Source organism: Squalius cephalus (genome assembly GCF_949319135.1).
Source record: "Squalius cephalus genome assembly, chromosome: 20".
Classification (NCBI taxonomy): domain Eukaryota; kingdom Metazoa; phylum Chordata; class Actinopteri; order Cypriniformes; family Leuciscidae; genus Squalius; species Squalius cephalus.
Genome location: NC_137141.1, coordinates 10,246,678 through 10,274,303, shown reverse-complemented (window position 1 = coordinate 10,274,303; position 27,626 = coordinate 10,246,678). Strand labels below are relative to the sequence as shown.

Sequence of the window (27,626 nt, the reverse complement as noted above, 5' to 3'; positions counted from 1 at the left end):
GTAGTATTTTGTATACAGCAGGTGTAAGACTGGAAAAACTGGAGGAGAGGGCAACTCTCTGAGAAAACAATGGAAATTAATATCTGAACTCTCTTGTTATATTAATATCCCATATATTATTAATAAATGTGAACAATTATCATACAACACTATACATGTTCGGTATCATTTGAAATGTCTCAGTGCAACTGGTACAGAGGTCTCATCCCCACAGAAGTAAACCAAAAGGTAATAATGTTTTTAAGAGTTTAGAGATATCTTGCTTATAGAGGAGGGTGTGTCTTCCAGGCAAATGGAATCCTGCTCTAAAGGTGTAAACTCGGAATGCAAATTCCTATTGTTAGCACGTTTCCATTTGAAAGAAGTTTCTGCCCTGGTCTGAGTACTTAATGAAATGTCTCAAACTCAACGCGATTTGTAATGAGATCGGCCCATAATGCTTAGTGTCTTTCAGACACTCAGCATTATGTATTTCCTGAGTCAGGTACATCTTTTACTCTTTACCTCTGAGCATTTGCTGTTATTGTATTGATTATCTTTGAACTGATTATGTATTGGCATGATACATTTACCTGACATAAATTGTTACATATGGATTTATTCTGATTTACTCTGAAATTATTAACTTTAGTAGATTACGTTGTATCCATTGTTGCCGCAAAGCTGCATCCAGGGTTAAGTAGTACATACTAGATCTCAGGTTAGGGTTAGATCTTAGCATGGGGCACATCTGGTGAGATTCTAGATTCCTGACTAACTGCTTGACATTAACTAATTTGTTATGCAGTCGCATTACTATAGGGGGCTGGATAAAAATACTACTGAGGTAATAGCAAGCGTTGGAGCGGCATTATCTTAATGTATAGCCATAACTTCTGGTTATTGTTTGGGCTTTAACTAAGTTGTTATATAGGGGACTGTAGGGGGCTACATAGGTACTTTTTAACAATAGCAAGCATGGGCGGCATTGTTAAACTGCTTTAGCATAACCTCTGGTTATCGACCAGACTGGCGAGTTTGTGATCGTGGGCGAGTTGACGGTAGCCATTGATTTCCATAGTAGGAAAAAAAATACTATGGAAGTCATTGGATTCCGTAAACTGTTTGATTACCAACATTATATCTTATTTTGTGTTCAGCAGAAGAAAGAAACTCATACAGGTTTGGAACAACATGAGGGGGAGTAAATTATGACAACATTTTTATTTTTGGGTGAACTATCTCTTTAAGGCCCGGTTTCACATACAGAGTTTAGATTAAGCCAGGATTAAGCCTTAGTTAAATTAGGGAATTTAAGAAGCTTTTATAAATTAGCCTTAGAAAAAGAAAAAACATTACTGGTATGCATCTTCAGACAAAACAATGGCACTGACGTATTTTAAGATATGTCACTGCAAGTTGCTTTCAGCTCAAACATGCATTTTAGTCTGCGACTAGTTAAGCCTAGTCTGTGAAACCGGGAGTAAGTTGTGCAAAGTGATCCACACTAATGTTCACCAAAACAGGTCTCTGCACACACAGTAAGCATTGAGCAGTGGCACACTGCAGGTGTGATACTCTAAGCTAATGTCCTTGCTTTCTTATGTCTGCATTCATCTTCCGTCTCAGATTCCCTCCCTTCCTCTGTGCTGGGATCGTGGTGCTCCGGAGTGAGCAGAAATCTATTTCTGTCCCTGTGTATATTCCTCTCCGGCTGCTGCCATTGCCAGCAGCGTGTTGTCACGGTGATGGACATCAGCCCTCAGCCAATCAACACACACGTGTTAATGCCAAGAAACATGATCATTTTCCACTTACTTCCAATTGCTCATGTGAGAGAGGATTGTAGCAGTGCCTAACAGAAAGAAGTCAGTGTAAAATAGGACTCTTGGCAGTCATACACTGAGGATGGGAACCTGACCTGAGGGAGCTGAATGGGTTTGAATGAGGAGATCTGGCCAGGTGAGAGAGTTAGATACGATCTGAACATGATAATATGAAGGCTTTTTATCCTGGCACATGGTTGGGATGCATGACGTATTGGACTTTGGCTGCTGTTGATGCTCTGGAGATCCAGTAAGAGATATGTTGTGTTTATAAATATTCTTTGAGTGATTAATGTGTAAAACAACTGTTAAATACAGTAAATATTGGCATAGTTCTGGTCACCCGAGGTGGTGTTGGTCAACAGAGCTTGTATGGGCATGTTTGGACATGCATTCATTTCATCTAGACATGTTATAATGGTTTTGATCATGAGTCCTATGATTCTAGTCCTGCACACTTCAATGGAAGCCTGTTCATTGCCTCTTCATTCACTGTGAAATAGCACTTAGCATGTGTTGCCATGGTGATCAGAGAACACTGTTCTCAGAATAACACTGAGAAACCCAAGGCATTTATTTCAAAATCTAAAGCTTGTGACCTTCTCTAGTCTGAGAAATACTGGGAAGATGCACTGTGAGGACTGAAGACATACAGTTGTGGCATTACAGAAATAGATCACCCAAAAATGAAAATCCTGACATTTTCTCCATACCTCTAAAACAAACAAACACTTTATTCAATAAATATATAAACACAAAATGAAAGTAAAGCGGCAGCCCCTCAGGGACGACTGCCGCACACACATAAACACAACGTAAAATCCAGGCCTGGTCCTCTTTCGTCCTTCACTGTCGTCGCTCCTCCTTTTATGCTAATAAAGATGAATAAATACTGTTACAAATGAAATTGTCAAACTTTATGTTCAGTTTAGCTTTAGTTTCATTTTCATGTACTTTTAGTTTGTTTCTCTTCAGTTACCTGTTTCCTTTGTTGTAGTTTCCAGCCATTAATCAGTTTTCGTGGACTTTCATTTAACAAGCACACCTGTCTGTATCCAGTTCATTTTCTCTGTGTATTTAAGTTCCTCTTTGGTTCGCATTTATTGTCCTGTATTGTTCATGTGTTTGTGCATGAATGCTGTCTCACATCTGTGGATTACCTGAGCTGACTTTATTTAAATAAAAACACTTCAATTTAAATCTTCTTCGTCATCATTGGACTGAAACGTGACAGAATACCAGACCAGAACAGAAAATGGATTTTGCAGTCTACAGCGTGAAGATTAATTTGATTAAACTGGAAACAGAAAGCTGCTACTACACATGAGGGATGTAATGAAGCCTTTTGAGCTAGAGAAAACCAGATTCTCCTTGAAAAAGAAAGAAGAAAAATTTGCCGACCTTTCATAGATTACTTTAATGACATTAACTCTTCTGGTGATTGTTCAATTGATCCCGTACAAGTAAACAATTAAGCTAAGAAGAGGAATACATGAATGCTTGAAGTATCTATTATTTCTGTGTATTTAAGTTCCTCTTTAGTTCACATTTATTGTCCTGTATTGTTCATGTGTTTGTGGATAATCTGTGGATTACCTGAGCTGAATTTATTGAAATAAAAACAAGAAGTGTTTATCTTCTTCATCATCATTGGACTGAAACGTGACAGAAATGCTCATTTTGGTTAATGCATTAAAGGAAGGGGTGGGGGTCTTGAGCCACTGCCCCTTTAATAGTGAAAGCGAAAGTGCCCTTTTTGCATGTATTGCGGTGCCCCGCGGAACACAATTTCGCCCCTGCCCCCGGAGAGGTCTGTGCACGCCACTGCCAATGTGTGTTCACACAACAACGCCTGCTCTCGCGTCAACTCAACACGCATGGGTTGTGGTGCTCTCGTAAACGCGTTGGAGATTAATAGTTTGTAAATTGCTAAATTATGGGTTTTTTTGGGTGCAAACAAAGCATTGGTGTCACTTCATAAAACGTCTCGGTTACTAATGTAACCCTCGTTCCCTGAAGGAGGGAATGGGAGACGTAACGTCGACGTGACGACGTAATTGGGATCACTTCAGGGAGCCCTATCAACTTCGAGTGTCTACAGAACGAGCAATGAACGTTGGTGTGCGTGAATTGCGTCACGCGCCCCCGCCCCGCAGCGCGGGTATAAACAGGAAGCGGGCGCACGCACACATTGTTTTTCGCTGAGGAGCCGAGATTTGTGACGGCCATGCAGCGATGGTCAGCAACGGTGGCGACGGGACGTTACGTCTCCCGTTCCCTCCTTCAGGGAACGAGGGTTACATTAGTAACCGAGACGTTCCCTTTCAGTTACGTCGAACGTGACAACGTAATTGGGATCCCATGGAAAACGCCACAGTTGCTGCCACATCCAGCGCCCTACGCAAGACTCTCAGACCCCCAACTGCTGGGGCGGAAGACCTGCATAGAGGGAGTTCAACTGCTGTTCCATTATACCCCACACAGTGGAACTCTTGGATATCACTGGGAAAGCGTACCTTTCCAGGGGAAAGGACGCTGTGGAGCCACATCCTGCCCGAAGGGAGGTAACATGTGGAGAATAAACATATGGACTGGCCGAAGGGGCAGTGCAACATATGGAATGTCACTGGGGTGGCTCCACCCGAAAGGGGAGACTACACTGACAGTGACGGCAGAGCAGACTCTGCCGAGGGAAGACACGGGCTCACCGCAGGGAGCTGGTCGTGGAAGAATACACATATGGGATCGCCGCAGGGATCACCACATATGGAACCCAGCCTAGCACAAGTTACACAAGCATACGAGCACTAGGCCTGGCGTCAGACGCTCCGCAACGTCCGACTGCCGAAGGGGTGCGGAGGAACTCACAGGGTTCGCCAATTGGGGAACTCGACTGGAGCAAAAAGCGCACGTATCCATTCCTAGGAAGGGAGTGGCGCAGCAAGCCGACACTAGAGCACACAGGAAGAAACCGGCTCAACACGTAGGCTATAAAACCTAGCGAATGTGTTAGGTGTCGCCCAGCCCGCAGCTCTACAGATGTCTGTCAGCGAGGCGCCGTGTGCCAGCGCCCAGGAAGAAGCGACACCCCTAGTGGAGTGGGCTTTCAACCCGGGCGGGCAGGGCACGCCTTGGGCTTCGTAAGCCAAGGCGATGGCATCCACTATCCAGTGGGCCATCCTCTGCTTGGAGACAGCCTTTCCCTTCTGCTGGCCTCCGTAGAGCTGATCTGAGGTCCTGAGGCTTTGCGTTCTGTCCACGTACAGACGCAGAGCGCGAACGGGACAGAGAAAAGCCAGGGCTGGGTCTGCCTCCTCCGAAGGCAGCGCTTGCAGGTTCACTACCTGGTCCCGGAGGGGAGTGGTAGGAACCTTGGGCACGTATCCGGGCCGGGGTCTCAGGATCACGTGAGAGTTATCCGGGCCGAATTCTAGGCACGATTCGTCGACCGAAAATGCATGCAGGTCCCCTACCCTCTTGATAGAAACCAATGCAACCAGGAGTACTGTCTTACAGGACAGGATTTTTAACTCAGCTGATTGCAGAGGCTCAAAGGGTGGTCTCTGAAGTGCCGAAAGGACCAGAGACAAATCCCAAGAGGGTATAGAGAGTGGGCAAGGAGGATTCAGTCTCCTCGCTCCCCTCAGGAACCTGACGATCAGGTCGTGCCTTCCCAAAGACTTACCATCAACAGCATCGTGATGTGCGGCAATAGCGGCAACATACACTTTAAGGGTGGAGGGAGACAGCCTTCGCTCCAGCCCTTCTTGCAGGAAGGAAAGCACGGCTCTGATCGAGCAAGATCAGGGGTTCTCCTCGTGAGAGGAGCACCAGTCAACGAACAGGTTCCACTTCAACACATAGAGGCGCCTCGTAGAGGGGGCTCTAGCGGAAGTGATGGTGTCAACTACCGCAGGGGGTAGGTCACCTAGAACCTCCGCCATTCTGCACCGTGAAAGCTCGTCGGCTGCACGGTTGAGCAGGCCCGGAATGTAAACGGCACGAAGCGACTTCAGATGCTTCTGACTCCAGAGGAGGAGATGGCGGGCGAGTTGTGACATGTGGCGGGAGCGTAGACCACCTTGGTGGTTGATGTACGCAACGGTCGCAGTGCTGTCCGTACGGACCAGTACATGCTTGCCTAGTAGCAGCGTTTTGAAGCGTCTCAGCGCAAGACGTACTGCTAACAACTCGAGGCAGTTGATGTGCCAATGCAGTTGAGGCCCCGTCCACAGACCTGAAGCTGCATGCCCGTTGTACGTGGCTCCCCAGCCGGTGGCAGAGGCATCTGTGGAGACCACAGAATGCCTGGACACTTGTTCCAGGGGAACACCTGCCCGCAGGAACGAAGGGTCCGACCACAAGCTGAGAGTTTGGCGACAGTGCGGAGTCACTTGGACCCGGCACGAGCCGCTCTGCCATGCCCATCTCGGGACTCGATCGTGGAGCCAGTGTTGGAGCGGCCTCATATGAAGCAATCCGAGCGGCGTAACCGCGGCTGCAGATGCCATATGCCCCAGGAGCCTCTGAAAAAGTTTCAGTGGTGCCGCTGTTCTGCTTTTGAGCATGCTCACGCAGTTCAACACTGACTGGACACGGGCCTCGGAGAGGCACGCTGTCATGTTGATCGAGTCCAACTCCATACCGAGAAAAGAGATGCTCGGGGTGAGTTTGCTCTTTTCCCAGTTGACCCGAAGCCCTAGGTGGCTGAGGTGACTGAGCACCATGTCCCTGTGTTCGCACAACTGCTCTCTCGACTGGGCCAGAATAAGCCAGTCGTCGAGGTAGTTGAGAATGCGAACACCACGCTCGCACATGGGAGCAATGGCCGCCTCCGCAACTTTCGTGAAGACGCGGGGCGACAGGGCCAGCCGAAGGGTAAGACCTTGTACTGATATGCCCGCCCCTCGAACGCAAAGCGAAGAAACGGTCTGTGTCGAGGGAGAATCGAGACATGAAAGTACGCGTCCTTCAGGTCGATCGCTGCAAACCAATCTTGGGGACGGATGCATTTGAAAATGCGTTTCTGCGTAAGCATCTTGAACGGTAGCCTGTGAAGGGACCGGTTCAGGACGCGCAGGTCCAAGATTGGTCGTAACCCACCACCTTTCTTGGGTACAATGAAGTACGGGCTGTAGAAGCCGGTCTTCATATCGGCTGGAGGGACCGGCTCGATCGCGTCCTTCGCCAGTAGGACTGCGATCTCTGCCCTGAGCACAGGGGCATTGTCCGCCAGAACACGGGTGAACAGAATGCCCTTGAAAGCAGGGGGACGCCGGGTGAACTGAATCGCATAGCCGAGTCTGATGGTACGGATGAGCCAGCGAGACGGGCTGGGAAGCATTAACCAGGCTCCCAGAGGCCGAGCAAGTGGGACCAACGGCACCACAGACGTACCCGGGGTGGGGCAGCGCGGCGGAATGCAGGGACCCGACTCGGACGGCACAGCGGCCCGAAGTGGGGTCTGAGTGTGTGGTGCAGCACATACCTGCTTCCGTCGAAGGGCAGAGTGAGTGTGCGGAGGCGTCAGTCCGTCCGGGACACAGCCACTGCTGCCTGCTGGCGATGAAAGAGGGGCTCGGGATTGACAAGGCATGGCGGCGTCGTCGACTGCCAAGCGCACCCTCTTGGGGCCCAGAGGTTTCAGAAATTGCTCTTTTTTTGTCAGTGGCGGAACAAAAAGAAAGGAGTGGAGCCTTCGCTATTTCCTGAAGAGCAACTTGATCCACCTCTGGGCCGCCCGTCTCAGGGTCGTTTGCACCGTCGCTTGCCTCCTGGTTTGGCAGCGGCCTGGACGGGCGGGGTCGGCTTCCTACGGCTTGTTCCACGCTGAGGCCTGGATGGTTGCTGCTGCTGGGGCTTAGCGGGAGCGGAGGATGCCGCAGAAGGCCGACCTCGGCGACGAGTAGACGGAGGGTCTGCGGCCGGCGGATGGGTGGGAGCAGCAGAGATCCGCCGGGGCAGGATGTGCCGGATGGCCTCCGTCTGCTTCTGTGCGGCCGAGAACTGCTGGGCAAAGCTCTCGACCGCGTCGCCGAACAACCCAACCTGGGAAAGAGGGGCATCCAGGAACCGATATTTATCGGTGTCCCTCATATCCGCCAGGTTGAGCCCAAGGTGGCGCTCCTGGACCACCAAGGTGGACATCGCCTGACCGACTGAACGTGCGGTTTCCTTCGTCACCCGGAGGGCGAGGTCGGTTGCCACACGGAGCTCCCGGAGGAGCTCTGGGTCAGAACCACCCTCGTTCATGTCCATGAGCGCCTGGGCCTGGTGGACCTGTAAGAGCGCCATGGCATGAAGGGCGGAAGCAGCCTGTCCACAGGCCTTGTAAGCCCTCGCCGTAAGACCGGACGAAAACATACAGGCCTTGGACGGGAGGCGTGGATTACCCCGCCAAGAGGAGGCGGACGCCGGACACAGTTGCATCGTGACGGCCCACTCCACTGGGGGAATATCCACATACCCCTTAGCTGCCCTGCCGTCGAGGGTGGCGAGGGGGGAAGAGCCACTAAGACGGCTTCGGGCACTATACGGTGCCTTCCACGTCCTAGAAAGCTCCTCATGCACCTCCGGAAAGTAAGGTACCGGGGTGGCGCACTGAGAACCAGCACGGCCCGCCCCGAGAAACCAATCGTCCAACCGAGAAGGTTCGGGACGTGGTGGAGGGTTCCACGCAAGCCCAACCTTCTCGGCGGCCTGGGAAAGCATAGCCGCCCATTCTGGATCGGTCTCGGACAACGCTACAAGCCCCGAGGGGGGTAACGCAGCCGAGTCGTCATCTCCAGAGGACTGAAGCTCCCCCTCTGATGCTGCGATCGACATCTGGTCATCAGGAGGAGCCCCAAAGGAAACGGTTGGTCGTTCCGGAGAAGGACCAAGACGTTCGCTAAGGGACTCCAATGGCAGCAGCGCTTGTGAGGCGTGAGGGGCCCGTGGAGGTTGACTCGACGGGGAAGCCCTCACGCTAATCCTCAGATCACCCTGGTCATGCGGGGCAGAATAAACACTAGATCGGGGCATAGGCGAGGGGACTGCACCTCCCTTGAGGTAAGCAAGTCTCGATCTAAGCGCTGAGATAGTCATATTCCCGCAATAGGAACATGAACTATCCACAAAAGCTGCCTCAGCGTGTTGAATGCCCAAACACGAGAGGCAACTACTGTGGCCATCTGCTGGCGCCAGGGAACGACGGCATCCAGAAACGCACAAGCGGAATGACATCTTGAAAAAGACGCAGGGTCACGCTTGTGTTGCTCTTTTAGTGAAAACAAAAAAAAATTGAAAAATAACTCTCTCAGTGCTGAGGCACCCAGGGGTAGCCGCGGTGTGAATGAACACACAGGGAAACACCCACCGAACTGACACACACACACACACAGACACAGAACAATAGTGCTGTGAAAACAGCAGTTGTGAGCTGCAATGCTCGCGGCCACCGCTGATCGCACCGTCACACCATCACAAGGAGAGTCCTCTTCTCATTCTCAAAGGCAGTCTTTTCCTGTAGAGTTCGGAAGTGAAAGCAAAAGCTCGGCTCCGAAGTGAAAGACAATGTGTGCGTGCGCCCGCTTCCTGTTTATACCCACGTTGTGGGGCGGGGGCGCGTGACGTGATTCACGCACGCCAACGTTCATTGGCTCGTTCTGTAGACACTCGAAGTTGATAGGGCTCCCTGAAGTGATCCCAATTACGTCGTCACGTCGACGTTACGTCGAACGTGAGCGACTGAAAGGGAACTGAGGTTAAACCACAGGAGTCACATGGATTACTTAAATGTCTTTACTACCTTTCTGGGGCTTGAAAGTAGTAGTTGCGTAGACTGTCAACGGAGGAAAAGAAAGCTCTCAGATTTCACTGAAAAGATCTTCATTTGTGTTTCAAAGATGAATGAAAGTCTTACGGGTGAGTAATTAAAGACAGAATTTTCATTTTTGGGTGAACTAACCCTTTAAGTTAACTAATGTTTACTAATGGTTTTATTGTTGCCAGCTATTGTATGGCTTCAGATGTGGACTGCTTTAAAGGAGTTTCCCCCGTTTTGGAGCTTTGTTTCTATGAAAAAGAACTGTGTGAATAAAGCTTTTTGAAAATATAACAGAGTACAGGTTTGGAACAAAATGGAAATAAAGGATACAATTTTCCTTTTTGGCTAAACAATTCCTTTAAAGATCTATTTCTAGAGTAACGCAGTGTACTGTTACTGGATTAAAACCATTCAAAAAAATGTGCTTTATATCAAACCAAGCACATTTTAGGTTACCAGGTGAACGATGTATGGATTCTGCAGATTCTCATCTGTCCTGTGTGCTGTGAGGGGGTTTAGTGAGCATGTGATGTCACAGGTGCACAAGGGTTACTTGAGGACGCCTGTTAGCCCATTGAATATCCACTTATGTGAGACAAAGAACGTGAAGTGCAGCAGAAATAGCTGTTTTTGTTGCCATGGGAACATTCCTCATTTCTGCACAACACATGCGTGGTGAGTGACATTTACAGTATAATTTCCAGATCAAGGCCATTTGCATATGGCACACTTTTAGTGCAACCATCAAACCTTTGTGCACACACTTGATGAAAATGATGATTAATCAGTTAACGATTAATATTAAAATATTAGATCTTTAAATTATGTAAACATGGCATGCAGAGTGAGACACTTTAATAAATGTACTGTACATGTATGTTTCTGGGAGAACGCATTGTAAAGCTTGTTATATGTTATTTATATGTGTTTGTATATGTTTGTATACTGTTCAAAAGTTTAAGGTCAGTAAGATTTTTCTTTAAAAAATTAATACTTTCATTCAGCAAGGTTGCATTACATTGATCAAAAGTGACTTGTATTGTGACAAAAAATGTGACTCTTTTCAACACTGAAGACTGGAGTAATGATGCTGAAAATTGAACTTTGCATCACAGGAATATATATATAGATAGATAGAGAGAGAGAGAGAGAGAGAGAGAGAGAGAGAGAGAGAGAGAGAGAGAGAGAGAGAGAGAGAGAGAGAGAGAGGCACTGCAGCTTTCTATATTCTGCATTAAGTATATGTGGAACTACCCTGAAATGGCTGATCCTCCACAAGCATTGAAGGTCAAGTCTCTCGTCTCTCTATAAATATGATGGTCTGTCCCAGCGGGTCCTCCTGCTCGGCTTTTCCACACGAGTCTGCTGACCAGCGGAAATCTGCACATTTGCATGTGATTTGATAGTGTGCAAACGTTCCTCCTCCAATGGCTGGTCGTGTCACAATGATGAATTACTGCATACTGTGAAAATAAATGAACTGTTGTTCAGGACTGCTTCTGTACTATTAATGCTTCACATAAACTGGACGTAAACACAGCTTTCCTGACTCAGCAAAAAAGCATTATTCAAGAATAGAGTAGTAGTTGTCCATTCAAAACTTGTTGCACTATTGGGTGTTATGCTGTTTCTAAAGTGCTCTCAGTTGTTAGCATGTTGACAGTGGTTGCTAAGTTATATTGTGGGCGGTTGCTTGCTTGCCCAAATCTGGTACTTTAGCTCGGTTCCCTTTTTCAATGCAAGTCTATGAGATTTGTTTGCCCTGTTTTTTGTTGTTGTTGTTGTTGTTGTTGTTGTTGTTTGTTCACAAATGACAATTATACACTGCAATATCTGATTTTCTTACTCAGTATTTTGTCTTGTTTTCCAGTACAAATATCTAAACATTCTTATATCAAGATTCTTAAGAAGCAAAATAACATATGATATTAAATTACATTTTCTGAAAAAACATATCAAAATGAAGTGAGTTTAAGTTTAAAACAAGAAAAAATCTGCCAGTGGGGTCCGGAAAATCGTAAAAAAATTAATTTAAGGGGAAAACAAGTTTATTTTATTTTAGTTTATAATGTGAAGTTATGGGGTCCACCTCCTTCAAGTCCCAAAATGTGCATGCATCCTTCACAAAAGTAATCCATCCGGCTCCAGGGGGATAAATAAGGCCTTCTGAGGGTAATCCGTGCGGTTTTGTCATAAAAATATACATATTTAAAACTTTATAAACGAAAATAACTGGCTTCCGGTAGCGGTCGACGCACGTTCATGGAGATGGATGCTGGTGTATGACATAGGACGTAGAGTAGGAAGCGTCGTGACGTAGAACGTCCTACGCTACGTCCTACGTCATACGCCAGCATCCATCTCCGTGAACGCGCGCCGACCGCTACCGGAAGCCAGTTATTTTCGTAAATAAAACCGCACGGATTACCCTCAGAAGACCTTATTTATCCCCCTGGAGCCGGATGGATTACTTTTGTGAAGGATGCATGCACATTTTGGGACTTGAAGGAGGTGGACCCCATAGCTTCACATTATAACCACTGAAAGATCTAAGACATTTTCTAAAATAACTGAAAATGTGTTCGTCTGAAAAAAGATTGACATATGCATCTCGAACGGCTTGAGGGTGAGTAAATCATGGGTTAAATATCATTTTTAAGAACTATCCCTTTAAGGGTAACATTTTTCAGTGTAAGTCATTTATCAACAGAGATGGGCATAAATACACGAGAATGTATTTAAAATACAAATACAAAATACTGTGTGGAAAAATGTATTTAAATACAAATACAGTATTTTGTATTTTGAAAATACACAAATGTGAAATTGGCCATCCAGTGCAGGTATAGGTCACAGTGAATGAAGAAACTACATAGGCCTACTGACTTTCCATTCCTAACCACATTTCTTTCTTTCTTTCTTTCTTTCTTTCTTTCTTTCTTGCAATTACAAAATAGCAGCCATTTATATACTTATTTCTGGTTACAATATAGTCTATTACTTGTGGTGAACACTATTAAAAATCTCAATTTTACTTCACAGTAACAATATCATGGTTTCACAATTCTCAATATCAGTTTTGATTCCACAGCATAAACTGAATTTCAAACTCTTTTGAGTTTTTTGTTTTGTTTTGTTTTGTTGTTGCAGGTAGTCCAATGCTTTTTAAGTAATTTTATGTTTATTTTATGTAAAGTTTATTTGTTTCTATAAGTTTATTAAAATTAGAATGTGTATCTAAAATTTAAAATTAGAATTTTTTTGTACAATAAAACTAAAAGCTGAAGATTTTTGTGGAGCATCATTCATCAGTGCTTCTTTTTCCACTCCAACGTTCCAATAATTCCTGCCCACTAAAAGCTGCACGGATAAATTTGCTTACCCCACAAATAGGCCCATCTACGTAAACGATTTAGAAAAAGTTCAAACTTTATATCATTGCTATGATATGTAGTGTCATATCACCCAGCCCTAACATGCAGTAATGCTTTAAACACATTTGACAAGCTAGTTGATAAAAATCAACAATCGGTCAAGACTGATTAGCTAACGCTATTTTCCCACTTGTCTGTGCTCTTTTATTCTTTCATGTTAACTGAAGTGAATAATGCACTAGTTTAACTTTAATCAACAAGTAGAATTGATCATGACATTCTCACCTTATTCCAAAAAAAAATCGCTGATCCAATGCTGAGCTAGTGAATGTCTGAACTAGTTGATGCACAGAAGGCTTTAAAATACAAAATACAAAATAGTATTTTGTATTTCAAATACGTAACATCATTAGTGTCCGGAGAACACATGAGTGAAAATTAGTTGCTTGCCAAAATGCAATAGTAAGAATTTGATCAAATCACTAGCTCTGAGTATAAGCAATAGTAATAGTGATGCTTGCTTTTGTAATACTGGCAGGCTACAATGTTACTTAATAGACTGAGACTACAACTCACTGACGGTATCTGTAGTGTATCATGTTATCCTGACCCCCTCCGCTCCTCTAATGCAGTGCAGTTGTCTTCCCCCGCTGTAACTTAAGATGATGGTCACGGCAGGTCAAGTATTTTTAGCTGTGTAAATTGTATTGTGTTGAAAGGTCAAGGTTAAACGCCAATTGAGAGGCAGTGAGGATTTACTACCCTGAACAAGGGCTTACTTTCAGTTACTTGTTTACTTAAAATTGTATTAAAATGTCATATAAAAACTATCCACATTTGCTTCCAAGACTTGATTCTGGATAAAAAGCGGTGTTGAGAAAGTTAGGTGGTTGAAAGGAAATTCATGATGTCATGGTGACTGAGAGGAATTCATGATGTCAGCATAAAAGGAATGTTCAGAGCTGGAGCAATTTGGAGTGTAACAGTTGGGTTCCGAAAGTAAAAGTCCCATTCATTTTCTCCATAGTGGTATTGATTTTTAATGATAACCCTAGTGAAAAAATAAATATGCTAAAATGTATTTGAAATGCATTTATTTTATGCTAAGTATACTACAAATACATTTACATATGTAATATAAATATCTTGCAATTGTACTTTTGGTTTACTAAATTAGTATACTTAAAATCTGCTAAATTGGGTCAACTAATTTTGTACTTGATTCACTTTAGTTATCCAGAAATAGTGCTGAAGTCCAATAAAAGATATACTTAAGTTTATTTGATTGTGGTAAAATGGAACTATTGCAAGTAGCCTATACTTTAGGCGCACTTTAAATATCTTGCATTTAAAGAGTGATATTATACAGAGATCATACTATCCTTACTAATAGTGATATTAAAACACATGTTAGGCTTAATATTAATAAATGTGCATTGTGCAATAAATATGTACTCCAAATAAAGTTTATTATCATTAAGTCTCAAGCAGTCATAAGTCAGTAAATACGTTAATGGATTTTGTACTTAGTTTGAAATAAATGTATTTTAAATACATTTTGGTGTATTTTTTTTTCACAAGGGAACATATTATGATATACATTTAAATAATAATTAATAATATTATATACAATAATTATTATATATAATTATACATTTAAAGAGCTACCGTGAGATAAGAGTTTATGGTATATGCTTTTGTTGAAACAATCAGCCCACTTTATTTAAAATCTTTTTTTATATATAATCATATATATAGCTTAATTCCTGATGAAAAACAACATTACCAATGTTTCTGCAAAGAAATCTTTGAAGCCAATCAGAGAATCGAAACAAACAAAACGTCAGAAGAACCGCCCACTCCCATGAAGCACTGTGAATGTCAATCTCCAGCGCTCTGAAATTACTTAAATATTTATGTATGAATGTGTTTGTGCGTGTGTATATATGTGTTACAAAATAAACCTAAAATACATTGTTTAAATCAAACGTTTTTAAGTTTTTAGTTTTTAATTCTTTTAAGAATACTTGATGAATGGAAAATGAATGGAAAAATACTTCCGGAACCAAGGCACCTGAAAAAGTGGATGGACACTGTTGCACTATTCCATTTTGATGAAACATTATGAATGCAAATGTGGTTTTGAAATAATGTGCATCAATAAATAAAGTCAAATAAAACCAGGAGCATTTATATTAAAAGAGCAAATGGCAGTTAGGTTTTCGTTTTGACTTTAAGACGGTGCTGCTGATCATTTATCACACTCATGAGCTACATGGCTAATGATAGCTGGCTTTGCAACTATCAGGACTTTCAGTTCCAGTTGTACATGTGTTCGGAATAGCGTACTATCATACTACCCTAAGAATCTCTGCCATAGTTACTGTATATTGCAGAAATAGTAAGAGTATGTAATTGTATACACAGCTTGAATCTTTTATTTCAGTGCAATTTAGGTTGTGTTTTATTCAAAACCTTTCTGCTTTCAGTCCCTTTTCACAAGCAGTAAGACAGCAGCATGGCCATTCACTTCTCCTTTGCGCTGATGCAAAAGTGGCTCGAATGTGGGCCGTTGCATAACCCTTCACAGGGTCCCTTTTCTATTTTTGTTCCTGGATACGCGTCTCAGTGAGGTATTTTCTGTGGTGACTCGCTTACATCTGTAGGTCTTCTAATGTACTCTTATTGAGCAAGACATGGATGACTGTTGAGACTTATTCCTGGCACATTTGTCTTTTTTTGAAGGTGATGTACAGCAATACGGGAAGCAGGAATTATGAGAACATCTGCATTTGACTGGAGACATTGGACAAGGCTGAATTTGGACTCCAGGTTTGTAGGTTGATGGCAATCAGTGTGTTATATGTCTTACTGGGACTCAAAAGCAGGTGACTCGTCAAAGTCGGTCCTTGACTGCTCTGCTTTTTTGAAGTACGATAAGCTCTTCTATGTGCCTGTTAGTTTTAAGATGCAACACAGCTGTATTTCATGAGATGCCAGGCATTCCGCTGGGTAGTGATGCCATGGGGGGGCTGATATGACGTAATGGCATTCTCTGGAGTCTGGTTATATTTTCCCGCCTCTGGCTTTGATATGTTCCTCTGGTTGTTGTTGTTGTAGTGTGGATGCATTAATGCAGATGCATGTGTGATCATCTAAAGGATGATCGAAGGTCAAACTTAGATACTTCTAGTATTATGGTCACTATTACAGATGAGTTTCGATGTTTTTCTAATAGGATAAATTCACATCGTGTTACTTTGACAGATTCAATGCGATCATTGCCCCATGTCTTAGTACTGAATTCTGTGGCACCATTGACACTTGTCAGCCCAGTTTTTAAAGGTGCATTTAGCCTCTGACAGGTTTATCCACCATATTCCTCCTTCATTGTGTTGAGGACAATGCAGGATTGAGATTGACCTTGAAAAAAGCACATCTGATCGCTGTGTTTTGTCATTCCTACATCCACTCTCTTCTCTGCTCGCTATCATCAGACAGATAGGCTGTTTAGATACTAACTCGACCCGTGGGAAACATTTGACTTCATTGTGGACCATGTCAAAGTTCGGTTTTAGGTTTTATAGCCTGGTAGAGCTTGATATTTCTTCTCTAATGGCTTTAGAGTTTGAATGTCCTAATTAAGAGGTTTGAACCAGATAACCTTATGTAACCTCATTATACACACTCTGATGCATGCAGATGGTAATTATATTTGCAGGTCTTCTCAAATTGTGTAGGCAGAGGTGGTATAAGTTGCAATATTATTGTTTTATATTCTGTTCATATTGTGGCACTACCTGTTGACTTATTTGAGCAGTAAAATTTTAACTTTAATATAATGGAATTTGGTCAGACATTTGTCTTGCTTTGCAAAATAGATGTAGTAGATACATTCACTAGTCTTTAGACTCTCTTGACATTCTACAGGGTACTTGACATATATGTTTGGTTAATGAGGTACACAGTCATTAAACCAGGCCGTAACCACCATACACTGTATATTGATGTAGACACATTCTTCCAAATATTCAGAATAGTGCATCAATAGGGGGTTTTCAGTGGTAGATCTTTTACATGTGTTCCCCTGAATCTTGAGCATTTGGATACATCCTTACATCAAAAATTTGCAAAAGCTTTTGTAAATGTCTTTACTGTAAATGTCTTTACTGTGAAGGGTCAATCTAATGCATTTTTGCTGAATAAAAGTATTCATTTCTTTCAAAAACATTTACTGACCCCAAACTTTTTAACGGTAATGTATATAGTTGAGTTATTGATATTCATTCATATTTCAGGATTAGCCAGATTTCTTTTTAGATTTCTTTGAATAGCAACAACAACACTCCAAATAGAGATTATACGTCCTTATTATCCTTGCACAGCCGTGTACTTGTTGTACTTGTAGTTTTGGTCAATTCTCTAATGGAGGAATTCCTGACCTTACAGTTTGAGACGACCTTCGCATCAATCACAAACCTCAGAAAGACACAGAGATGGTGCTGGCACACTGCCTTCAGAAACACTCTACTCAGGGCATGGTGAGTTTATGAGCCATTTTGGCTTGAAGATGGCTTTTGTACTTGTTTCATGAATAAGTAACTTTTCATTATACTACTCAAGTTATACTTCACTATACAGTAATTGAAATGTTTTTAATTTGTTTGCTGATAATATGTGTTTTACTGTTTGCAGACAATTTGGATGTGGTGCCCAGGCCTAAATGTATATAGAGATGGAGACCATTTTTAAACAACTTAACTGAACTATGCTCTTGAACATATGGAAAGGATTATTTCATCATTTTTGAAAATGATGCTGGTGGACTGACTGCTGTACAATCATAGGGAACTGTTTAAAGCACTGAAGGATTAAACTTCCAAGTTAAGTGAGAAACTTTAATCGAAGCAAGAAGATGTTCGTTGTCACAAAACCAAGGGCAATGTAGCAACTGTAGTTAGCAAATCCTTATAATGGAGGCTACTAAAACCTCAGGTGAAGCGGAACGTTCCAAACAGATTATCAGTTTCAAAGATGAAGAAATCCACTTGCCGTCCGAGATGACCCAAAGAGGCCAATCCTCTGGCTCAGAGGACAAAATAAGACTTGTGGAGCAACCCCAGACCCCAGCTGTAAATCCATCTCCTGGTATGGAGTCACAGGTCATTGCTTCAGGAAATATTCTTACCTCAAAATCTAGAGAACAGTGTCACATCCAGCTCAGGAGGAAGAACGTTCCTCTCCCAAACAAACGATATCTTCAGTCGGAATATGAGCTGCTGTCAGAGGGCCTTCACAAAAAGGAGCAGAAGTCTGTTAAGACTGGGAAGTATGTATGCCAGTATTGTGGGAGAGCATGTGCCAAACCCAGCGTACTAAAGAAGCACATCCGTTCTCATACTGGCGAACGACCGTATCCGTGCATTCCTTGCGGTTTCTCATTTAAAACTAAGAGCAACCTCTACAAACACAGAAAATCTCACACCCATGCAGTGAAAGCAGGATTGGTTTCATTTTCAGAACAAGACAGCAAGCATATGGATGAGGAGTTGACTGTGGCAGAGGGCGAGATGCGTTTTGATGCTGAACAGAGCAGTGACACCGATGAAGAAGTTGTGGAGGACTTGTCCTTGGATACAACAAGCCATATCAAAGACACAGAGGGTTTTGTGCAAGAAAAAGGAGGGAAACAGGCAAAAAGGGAAACCATGTGCTCTGCTCAGTCTTCAGTCAAAAAGGAAACGGGGTCATCAGGAAAAGTATCTTTATGGCAGTTCCGGGAAATGTCGGCACCTGCGGCTATTGCTCAGGTGGACCAAATGATTGAATTCTCCTCCATCAAGCAAAGACTGGCACTTCGGCTTTCAGAGAAGAAAAGTCAAGACTCTGATCAGTCTCTTTCCCTGCCCAGTTCATACAGTAAAGGCAGCACTGATTCAGGATACTTCTCACGTTCTGAGAGTGCAGAGCAACAGTTCAACCAGTCGAGCGCGAATGCCAAATCTTATCAAGAAATTATGTTTGGGAAATGTTATAGACCAACGGCCAGGCCAAAGCAATCAATCACTGTACAAACTTGCATGACAGACGTAAATGAAGCCACATCTAGCTTCATGATAACATTGAACAAAGGCATGATCCCTGGTGACACAGACTCCTCCATTCACAGAAGCAAAAAAGACCTAGTTCGATCAATAAAAATTGATTCAGAGTCCTTCCAAGAGGAAGATTACCAAGAATGTCAAAACCCTAGCTCTGACTTTCTGGAAACGGCATCAGAGAGTAGTGTATTCTTGCGCAGTAATTCTCTTCCAACATCATCTAATTCGAATCTAAATGCACCAGAAGGGCTAAGAAGCAGTAATTCATTTGATGAAAGATTGACAGGTGCTGATGTCACCTACCGGGGTGCAATGGGTATGAGAAGACTAATGCGGCAAGCTGCGTTTGAGCACTCTGCTAACGAAGGACATGCAGAATCAGACTGCTACGCTCATCTGGCTTGTAGCCTAAAATCAGACTTGAAAATTCACAGCATAGATGATTCCAAAATGGGTACAGAAAACTGTCAAGAAGCTGATCTGTGTTCCATATCTCCAAGTTATTTATCTGAAAATTCTACAAGGAAACGAAGAAAAGACAAAAATGTCATGGAGGAAGAAGACTTTCATATCCAAGTCAAGCCTTCTGGACACTCAGAGGAACTTGAAACAAAGCAAACTACTTTAGACACTGCCTTTTCTGACACTGAGAGAAGGGCTGGCAGTAATGTTATATCTGTCATTCAGCACACAAATTCATTAAACAAACTAAACTCATCAGAAAAGTCAAGTGACGCTAGATCACATCCCTTAGACAAAATTGGCACTTACAAATTAATGGAAAAGGAGCATAGCATGGAGGGTCACAGAACAGAAGGAGTAGACTGGCAATGGGGAATCGGCGGTTTTCTACACCAGAAACTACACATGCCTAAACAGCCACCATCTCAGCCCAGTATCCAAGTTCCAGAGATTAGAGTAACTGTGGAGCCTGACAGACCAGAAAAAGTTCAGGATGTAGGGGTCAAGCAGAAGGAAAAACACACTGAAGAGTTCCAGTGGCCACAGAGGAGTGAAACCCTGTCACAGTTTCCAATGGAAAAACTACCACCCAAAAAGAAACGCTTGAGATTAGCAGAGTTGGAATGTTCTTCTGGAGAATCTAGTTTTGAATCTGCTTGCACAAGTCTCTCCAGAAGCCCGAGTCAAGATAGCAATTTATCTCACAGCTCAAGTTTTTCCCAGTCCCTTGACAGAGAGGAGACCCTTAACCTTGTGTGCCAGGCCAACCCAGATGAGTTTAATAAACCTTTGGAATTCTTATCTGTGCCAGGTAGTTCACAAAGTCATCACAGAGAGATGAGACGTTCTGCTTCAGAGCAGGCACCCTATAAATTACCCTCAGAGGTTCCAGAATTTCGAAGCAAGTCTTTTGATTATGGCAGTCTTTCTCCTTCATCTACATCTAGGCAGGAGGAGGTTAAAGAGCGTAGAAGGGCCTTCTTGGTTAGGCAGGCATCATTAAGTGGTGAACCCGAGATGCAAGGTGGTACAGTCTCAGATGAAATGAGCAAGAGAACAACCTCACCAAGCAAACCATTTATACCTGAGGAATCCATTGAGAAAATGAAGTACTCTTTGATTTCCGCTAGTCCATTTCCACAGCACAAACAATATAGCCCAGTGCAAGCTTCATCTCAATATGCTAAACCAAATGTTTGCAATGTTCAAGACATGGATAGCATAATGCTTCTAATTAAGAAAGAACCTGAAGAATCCAATGCATCTGAATCTTATATTAACTTAAGAAAACCCCAGGAAGATTGTTCTCAGAGTTTAGGCAATGTTTTGTCAACGATAGCAGTGCTTTCACACGCTCACCAAGCATTAGCAAGTCAAAGCACATCCAGCTTCTTAGTTCCTGTCAGAATTCAGATGCAAGTACCATCTTATGGAAACATAACGTACACTAGCATATCTCAAATTCTGGATTCTCAAACAAACAATCCAATATCGTGCATAGAACACAAAACTTCCTCCTGTCAAAATCTTGCTGTTGTCCTGCCACAAAATATCCTAGGTTGTGATCTATCTCCAGTGTCAGGGCACCCAAGGCGACTACTGCAAAGCTCACAGGCATCACCAGCAAAGCTTAATACAGGCATACCTCTATCATTAACCTCCAAAACCATCTCTACTACAGAGGCCCCCAGTGGTGGAGCAAACAAGCGCATGCTCTCACCTGCAAGTAGCATTGAACTCTTTATTGAAGCGAAACAGCAAAAACGAGTCAAAGATGAGAACATTTATGGCCAGATTGTTGAAGAGCTTAGTGCTGTCGAGTTAGGAAATCTTGAAGGTGAAAAAGAAAGTCCCAAGAAAGGTTTCAAATCAGGAAGCACCCCAGAATTGTGTGAGCCCACTGAGGTAGTAGATATGGATGAGGCCAGCCAAGACTTTTACAGCAATCCAAAGTTACAGTCTTCTGCCATAATTCCTCAAGACGCTGCTATGATGGAGCGTAAACCAACACCTGAACACACGATGGCTATTTATCATTCTGGAATAGGTGCAATGCCCTCTGCAATCACTGGTGCTTTACTTTTCTCCAAGTTTCCAGGTCTTCACACTACTACTTGTGTGAGCTGGTGCTATCTCAACTCCACTAAGCCAAATAGCACCCAAACAGTTGCACATTTCTCTGAGTATGCCTCATGGTTTGTGAGATGCCATAACCCTAACCCACCCGAACTTAGCACTGGGATGGTTCTTGCTCTTCTCCGATCCAAACAGGGGAGGCAGAATACTATTTATTCAATCGCTACCATGCATCAGCCTGGAGTACTTGTGACCTCCACCCCCTGGAGACCGAAGCAAGAACAAGTATGTTGCCTGTTGTTGGTTTTTGCTGATTTGCCACTTGCTACTATGCTATATCTATCTTTACGATGATCCGATATTTGTTTAGCCATCTGTTCCAAAGAGTCTTCTGTGGTATTGCAGGTAACTCCGGACTACAGAGAGGAAGATACAAAACAGGACGTGAGGATAAGAGACATAAGCCAGAGGTGCAAATCTTTACGAGAGGATGTTGCATCTACCATACGGCAAATAGAACCAGTCCGTGTGAAGATTTTTGAAGGAGGGTATGGATATGTACTTTGATAATGCTAATGTTGATGCATGACTGTAGAAATGCCCCCTAATAAAAGTGTTCTCTTTTTTTTTCTCTCTCTCTTTTTATCAGGTACAAGTCCAATGAGGAATATGTGTATGTGAGGGGTCGTGGTCGGGGAAAGTATATATGTGAAGAGTGTGGCATTCGTTGTAAGAAGCCAAGCATGCTCAAGAAACACATTCGAACGCACACAGATGTGAGACCCTATATGTGCAAGTGCTGCAACTTTGCTTTTAAAACTAAAGGTTGGTTTTACCATGTTCTTATTCAAGGATGACTGCAAAAGTTTGGGATAGAAAAATAACCCCTGTCTTTTTTTCAGGGAATCTCACCAAGCATATGAAGTCAAAAGCTCACATGAAAAAATGCCTTGAACTAGGAGTTTCACCCACAGCCATGGACAATACAGAGGATGCTGGTAGGAACTTTACTTCAGTAATGCTGGGCAGTAGTATCACTAATAGCACAGCTTTTAGTTTAGCTGCATTTGTTAGTAGCAAGGTGTTAGCATCACTATAAATGTGGAACATTTTGTTTTTTTTAATAAGTAGTTGATTCTCATTGACAGTACTATAGCTTTACTGTAGAAAACTACTTTTTCATGCATTTGTAAAGGATAGCTTACAACCTAGCTTAGTTAATTTTTCTGTAGAATAGTTGCTAGCTTTCAGTAGCAAATCTCCAAATCTTTTTTCTTACAAGGGCCTTAATTCTAACATTTTTTTTGCTCTTGCTGCTTGTGTAGATGAAACCCAGAAGTCCTCTGGCATAATGCCATTGGAAACAACCATTAAACATCAGTTCTCAGATGTGGAAGACTCTGATGGTGTTGATGATGATGAACCAGACGATGATGAAGATGATGAATGTGATGGTGATTCTACACCAAAAACGCTGTCCAGAAGCACAAGTCCTCCGTCCTATGCAGTCAACAAGCCATGTCTGTCTGGTTGTGTCCCTAAACATTTTGACCCAAGCCGCAATCTACTGAAGGAACAGCTTGAAGTTTCCTCTCAGAGTATTGAGGATGATCTGACCTTTGAGCAGTCAAGCAGCTCCTTTGAGTCTTGCCCACCTCAGCTGCTGTCGCCTTGTTGGGATTCACCTCGCCAGAGGTACATATCCCCAAGAGGAGATCTCTCGCCACAACGTCACCTGTTGTCATGCCGTGATTCATCTCCTTTAAGGGCCATTTCTCCAAGGAGAGATCTGAGCATCAGAGGGGACTTTTCACTCATCCGGCAGCTGTCACCTGTAAGACCTACAGGTTCGGACCCATCGGGGCAGCGAGCACAGTCTCCGCTGGGTCGACATAAAGGGGTGCTCAGGGCCGTATCTCCACGGAGAGGGTCTTATCAGCATAGGACCCTCATGGATCCGGGAAGGAGTGTGAGATTTCAAGCTCCTCCCCTTAGACCAATCATCGGAATGCACTCAGACGTGGGAATGGTATGCTTTTACATTTATGCATTTGGCAGACACTTTTATCCAAAGTGACTTGTATTGCATTCAAGGTACACATTTTTAACAGTTCTTGCTTTCTCTGGGAATTGAACCCATGATCTTGGCATTGCTAATGCCATGCTCTACTGATGGAAAGATTGCCTTTTTTATACATTTTGGAGTATAATTTTATACACATTTTATACAAAAGTGTACCTTGTAATTTGTAAAATAATCAAATGTACCTTATAATTTGTATAACTGTTAACTAATAATTTTTATTTGTATCAGAAATATTAGTGAGGTCTAAAAACCATTGAGTACACCTCTTAACTGTTTTTGTAATGTAGCATTTCTACAGTTTTCAGCCTTAAAGCCACAGTTCACACAAAACATTTTAATTCAGTCATTGTTTACTGACCCTCATGTCGTTCCTAACTCTTATGCAGTTATGTTTTTCTCTGAAACATATGTGGGAAACAAATAGCCTTTTTTGGTTCTTTTTGACAGCTTGAGCTGTCTTTGTGTAGATTGAAAGATGCATGAACATCCTTCAAAATAATGGCAGAATTTGTGGGTGAAATATTGCTATAAGGCCAGGTGCAGTGCAACTAAATGACATAACAGTATGAAATACTTTAAAACAAATGTTCAAACCAAAACTACACCAAGTCTGATGCCTGTATTTCATTTTCTGAAAATAGCTTACAGACCTGAATGAACTGGTCAGCACCATGAACAACGTTCTCCTCTCTTATTTTTCAGGATCAAGGGGATACTCCTCAGAATCTGTATGTTCCTGTTGGCCTATGCAGCAGTAGGGATCTGTCCACAACCCTGTTGCCAGACATCTTCAGCCATTTGCCTTTGCACTCTCAAGGACAGGTGCCAACACCTGTTCCGATGATCCCTATTGGGGGGATAAGAATGCCCTCCACTTCAATATCTGGTGCTGCTGGGGAGAGAAATACACTCCCATCAATTCCACAGGGGAAAATATTAGAAACGGCTAGTTCTGGCCGGACCTCAGCCCCTGTCCTAGATCCTGGAGTGGCCTGCGGTGGAGAAATAGCAACCTCTTCCACTGGCCTTCATAGCAAAGATGATAAAAAGGAGGAGAGCGTCTACATCTGTGCAAAAGCTATTGCATCCCTCAGAATCACATCTGAAGATGCCGTTGATAAACCACCTAAAAGCTGACTTTGTAAGCATTGTATAATCGCATTCAAAAGTAAAACTAAACCCAAGCTCAGACCAGAAACATACTTTATGCAAGTATTCAAACATAGTGAATGGTTGTGTTGAACATACCTTACGTGCGTTCTTGTGTTGCACTGGCGGTTCTTCTGTACTCAAGGGGCGATAGAGTTACCTTTAAGTGTCTGTGCCATTAAACTGGATGTGTTATTATTCAGGTAGCTGCTGTAAACAAGCCAAGTTTAACAAACTTTAACTAACTTGCTCAGCTAAATTCTCAATAGTTGACCTGAATGACTCAATGACTCATAGCGCCACCATGCAGCATTATACATTGCAGTCTGACACATTTCAGAGGGTAAAAATGCACACAAATCATTTTGTGTAACTTGTGTGTAGAGTGTGTTTTTGGCCTTGGAGTCTGACCAAGATTATTTGGAGTTTTGGTAACGTGGGCAGAATCAAATAATATGCACAACATCTCGCATTTTCATTCATTTCAATGCACATGCCATGTTCTCTATACCTGCCATACCAATTTTAACTATAAATGTGTATAAGCTTCGAATTTACAACAATACATGCAAAAAGATTTCATGAAAACTATTTAAATTGCAGATCTGCATCTCACAGGACAATTTAAACAATTCCTACAGGAAGTGCATCAAATCCCAAGTATAACACAAAGCACTGATCGCAATTCTAACTGACATCGTCTCCATTGACTTATGCTTGTGCCTTTTAAGAAGATGTTTGGATATCCCTCAAAGAGAGAAAGTCATTCGATATACCCTATTTATGCACTTAACAATAGTGGTGGTCATAAAGGTTAACTAAAATGAGATATTGTGGTTGCTTTTTGAGATTGCACTTACAGTATTACGTACAGTATGTTAAAGTTTGCATATTGCATTAAGCTGTGCTATGACATTGCCTTGTATGCTGTTGTATATTTTTGCTGGCACCTTTATAACTTAACTGCATTATGAGCGTTCAAGAATATGAACCTAAAAGTGTTGATGATAAATTCTTTAAAAAGCCCTTTTGTTTAAACCTTCTTCACCGTATAGTATTTTTCTAAATGTATCATACCTCGTTTCCTTTAAACTTTAGATTTTTCTGCACTTAAGCAAAGAAATGTCATTACAAGGCATTTTTAATATAGATCTGCATATTATTATATAAAAAGTGGTAAGTATTGTGCATTAAGATGACTATTTGAAGCACTTTCTAGGTAGCTGATAGACTGAATGCCGTGTCATCAATATTGGAGCTCTTTTAAATCATTTTAGATGATTTTTTTTTTTTTCATTGAATTAATCTTGACACAACATTCCAGTCACTGTTAAGTCAATTATATGTGCACATACAGTACATGCATACATATTTACATGTTTATACACACACGTACATATTTTCAAACACAAACACACACGCATAATTGCTATCATGTACTGTAATTACTTTTGAAGAGTGTCTTGTGTAGAAGTAAACAAAAATGAAATGGTATATTTGAAGGGATAGTTGCTTTTTTCAGGTTTTTCTTGTCATCAGATGAATGGGTTTGTCTGGTGAACTTGTCTGACTGTTTGAATGTATGAATTTTTAACCTAAGTCATTTTAAATGTCTTTAAAGAAGGTATAAGTGCTATCTCATATTAAACATATTGATATCATATGAAGTAGCAGTCAGTTTATGGTATTTATATTAATAGTCTGAGTATTTAAAAATGCTGAGATGGTAAATTTAAACTGAGTTTATACTGAAGGAACTTTCATGTCATGTTTACAGTATTACATATTAAAGATTTTGAGGTATCTAGTTTCAGTTTATGGCATTTTAGAAGTTACAACTGTTATTTATCTTTGGACTGGTACTTGGTCTTCGTTTATAGAAGTTTATGAATGTTTCTTTTGTTTTGCCCATAAAGGCAGCTGATTTCTTCTTATTTAAATGTTTGTTTTTGTTTTACTCTGATTACAAGATGTCCTTTAGAAAAAAAAAAAGAAAAAAAACGAAAATTAAAGTTCTATCATAAAAAATTGTTGACGATGTTCTTACCTCAAAATGCAATATTCGTATTAATTATAATAAACAAATCAGATGAATAAGGAAATGAAATTTCATCTTTAATTTAAGTTTCAGAATACGTTTTTGCTTCTTTACCATATAAAGTACTTTAGCACATTACTATATGCTTCTTTTTGCATTATTTTGTTTGATAACTGTTTACAATAAGGTCTCATTTGTTAACATTCACCAACATGAACAATGAGCAATACATTCATTACAGTAATAATTCCCCTTTGTACAAATACAACTTTTGGTTTTAACAATGTATTAGTAAATGTTTAAATCAACAATAACTAAGAATAATAAATGCTGTATAATTATTGTTCATTATTAGCTTAAGTAAACTAATGATAACTAATGTTAACTATATATATTTTTTTTTTTTTCATTTCAAATTATATATTAATTTCACTAAATATTTTAATTGGGAATTTTCTAATGAATTTAAGACTCCATATGTGGTCATGAGTGATTAATTAGATTTAATGTTTACAATGACACATACATCTACAATAATACATAAAACAATGAAGTTTAATGACAAAAGTATTAAAAGAAATAACAGTCAGCATTACGCAGTGATTATGTTAGAGAATACGTAAAATGAGTAGATTATTATAGTGCAAAATATTTACAAACAGTTATTTCTGCGTCTCACAGTGTTTTATTGACAGTGAGGTAGAGAATAATGTAAACACCTGGATGGA

At 42.0% G+C, this 27,626-nt stretch overlaps 2 protein-coding genes across 4 annotated transcripts; one reads left to right on the top strand and one right to left on the bottom strand.

Moving 5' to 3' along the window:
* Positions 1 to 1,791: 1,791 nt before the first annotated feature.
* On the top strand, positions 1,792 to 26,952 carry hivep2b (HIVEP zinc finger 2b). Of its 3 annotated transcripts, none has more exons than XM_079853590.1 (9): positions 1,814 to 1,941; positions 15,732 to 15,818; positions 17,436 to 17,527; positions 17,682 to 21,910; positions 22,031 to 22,173; positions 22,275 to 22,450; positions 22,528 to 22,623; positions 22,951 to 23,654; positions 24,414 to 26,952. In XM_079853590.1, exons 4-9 carry the CDS (start codon positions 17,960 to 17,962, stop codon positions 24,846 to 24,848), a joined length of 5,505 nt encoding a protein of 1,834 aa, XP_079709716.1. In that variant the 5' UTR covers positions 1,814 to 1,941; positions 15,732 to 15,818; positions 17,436 to 17,527; positions 17,682 to 17,959; the 3' UTR covers positions 24,849 to 26,952. The 3 variants fall into 3 exon arrangements, with proteins under 3 accessions (XP_079709718.1, XP_079709716.1, XP_079709717.1); XM_079853591.1 differs by lacking the exon at positions 1,814 to 1,941 and adding an exon at positions 15,607 to 15,648; XM_079853592.1 differs by lacking the exon at positions 15,732 to 15,818 and having other exon boundaries at positions 1,792 to 1,941.
* Positions 6,635 to 9,066, bottom strand: LOC307148612 (uncharacterized protein). The gene is made up of 2 exons (XM_079854275.1): positions 7,003 to 9,066; positions 6,635 to 6,962 (listed from the first exon to the last, which is right to left on the bottom strand). Exon 1 carries the CDS (start codon positions 9,027 to 9,029, stop codon positions 7,551 to 7,553), a length of 1,479 nt encoding a protein of 492 aa, XP_079710401.1. The 5' UTR covers positions 9,030 to 9,066; the 3' UTR covers positions 6,635 to 6,962; positions 7,003 to 7,550.
* Positions 26,953 to 27,626: the final 674 nt, after the last annotated feature.